Below are 2,385 nucleotides of genomic sequence, written 5' to 3'. Positions count from 1 at the left end.
GGGGCAGCCCCAGTGCATGTAGCTCCCGCTTGCGCAGGGTCTGGGGACAAAAATAATTTGGAGCTCCGGACACTTACAAGATAAACAAATCCTTCTGAAGCCTTTGTAATTTTCTCCATTCTTTCTGTTGGTGTAGTTGGTGTTGTTAGTAACACCTGCAGGCATTCATGCAAATGAAATAACTTATAAGACATAACAAAACTGATGTAAACAGCTGCACAAACAAAAGAGGCATCTTCAGTATTCCAGACTAATCAGCACCTGATGCTGGGTATTATTTAGTTTAAAATTACAGCAAAGCAATGAGCTAATAAGCATAACTCATCATTTTGCATCAGAGCTTAAATAAGAAATTTTAAACGGGGTCTTTCTTCAAAGATAGAGATTTAATGAGAATATTCAACCCTAATTGGCTTGGACACAAAAAATGGAAAAAGGAAACAGTTATAAAGGTAGGATACACGATAGATGATAATGCCAAAGGGAGCCTACCAGCTCTAGGTTGTTCTTGGCAGCCTCGCTTCTCAAAATATCTGTCTCTTCCAGAGGAACATCAGGTACCACAAGACCTGCAGCATGGTAATAAATATGTAACTTGGTTGTTACAATGAGAACATAACTTTACAACAGCAAGAAAGTGCCACATTGCTAATATCATTGTACGTCGTGTAAAATATAGTTGTGTGTATCTGTGTATGCTGTTATGCAACTTTTTAATCCTCAATCGCCTACCTGAAACCTTATGCACTAGTGAAACTAAGATATGCAGGAGAAACAATGCCATGTTTCAGAATTCAGATAATTAACAAGGTGACCATATGAGTAGAAATGGCATTTCAATGTAGAAGAACATCACTGAACCTATGTAAAACTATAAGGGCATTACCATGTACACCGGCTTCTTTTACAACAGACATGAAGTTGGCGACACCGCGCTTCAGAATCGGGTTGTAATATGTGAAAAGCGCGAGAGGGCAGGACAGCTCAGGCACCACCTCTTTCACCATGGAGATAACATCCTCAAATGTGGTGCCCTTTGTCAGCGCGCGTGTAGCAGAAGCCTGAAATGATGTGATCAAAAATTAATGTTAAAACACATAAGCTGAAGAACATGAACACTACATACAGAATACAATAGCACAATCCTACAGGACGTGTATATTTAACATTGTAGAGTACCTGAATAACAGGGCCATCAGCCAACGGATCAGAGTACGGCACGCCCAATTCGATCACATCAGAACCACACGCATCGAGAACCTTTAGCGCCTTCGCCGTGGTCGCCAAGTCGGGGTCGCCGGCGACGATGAACGGGATGAACGCGATCTGAAAGTTGCAAACACCATCAGAACACAAAAATGATGGCAACTGTACCTAGTTATGGTGGAAACAGATGGAATCGCAGAGCAGGTAACATATAAATACCACATCTGAGGGATTTATTTAGTACTAGTGTATATATTAATCTTTTAGCACAGACGAACACATGGATAGATAACTACAAGTTACAAGTTGCAGAGTAAAGTAAACATGGCCACTAGTAAGACAATACTAATACAGTAGTAAAATAGAATTATCTTTTTACTGTCACCATGAGGATGGCCGTCTGCGGCCTAATCGACGGAATCAAAACACGCGCAGTCGTCGGGGCGGTAAGAATTATCTTTACCTTGCCCTGCTCCTTGAGGTTGGTGAACGTGCCGGAGATGGTGCGCTTGTCCCCGGCCACGGCGGGGGCGGCGGCGGTGGCGGACGCCCTGATGGCGGCAACGGGGTGCGCGGCCCCGCGGAGCGAGACCCTCCTCGCCGCGGCGGCGCGGCCCCTCGGCGCCGCGGAGGCGGCCGAGAAGGAGGGGGACGACGCCGCCGAGGAGGCAGCGGCGAGGGCGGGGGAGGCGGAGGCCTTGAGTGCGAACGCCATGGGTGCGAGGGAGGAAGGGGTCGACGGCGGCGGCGGTGGTGTGCGCGCGGGGTGTTGGACGGCGGGCGGGTTGGACTGGCTGGCTGGGACAGGCGGCGATGTGGCCGTATTAGTAAGTTGTCAGTGTGGGTTGGTGATAGGGCGTGCCGAGTTGGTGAGGCGAGGCGAGGCGGATGCGTCGACCCGGCGCCGGCGGGTGGGTCCGGGACGTCAGTGAGCCGTTTTTGACCGGCTCGTGTGGTGTGGATGGCGTTTTACGTTGGTGATGGGCGCCGGTTCTCCGCCGCCGCTGCCGAGGAAACATCCTCGGAAGAAGCCGTCGCCTCTCCTCTCGGATCCGTAAAAAAATATAAGAGCGTTTAGATATATGAATACAAGGTATGAAGTGTGTCGGTATTGTCGTGGCCATTTTCAATTGGCGGAAGAGACACCGCTCGAAGATGTGTTGGGTCTTTTGGTCTTAG

At 48.6% G+C, this 2,385-nt stretch overlaps 1 protein-coding gene across 1 annotated transcript in view; it reads right to left on the bottom strand.

Moving 5' to 3' along the window:
• LOC119294502 (tryptophan synthase alpha chain-like) overlaps positions 1-2,014 on the bottom strand; it is a 3,630-nt gene extending 1,616 nt beyond the window's left edge. The window contains exons 1-5 of the mRNA XM_037572701.1: positions 1,670-2,014; positions 1,180-1,326; positions 887-1,061; positions 493-569; positions 78-155 (exon numbers count right to left, since the gene is read on the bottom strand). Of these exons, the coding sequence (XP_037428598.1) occupies positions 78-155; positions 493-569; positions 887-1,061; positions 1,180-1,326; positions 1,670-1,921 (729 nt within the window). The 5' untranslated portion in view covers positions 1,922-2,014. The remainder of the gene's footprint in view (positions 1-77; positions 156-492; positions 570-886; positions 1,062-1,179; positions 1,327-1,669) is intronic.
• Between the last annotated feature and the right edge of the window lie 371 nt (positions 2,015-2,385).

The sequence above is a fragment of the Triticum dicoccoides genome, chromosome 1A (assembly GCF_002162155.2).
Source record: "Triticum dicoccoides isolate Atlit2015 ecotype Zavitan chromosome 1A, WEW_v2.0, whole genome shotgun sequence".
Classification (NCBI taxonomy): domain Eukaryota; kingdom Viridiplantae; phylum Streptophyta; class Magnoliopsida; order Poales; family Poaceae; genus Triticum; species Triticum dicoccoides.
Note: the sequence above shows the minus strand (reverse complement) of the source record. Positions and strands in the feature narration are given on the sequence as shown.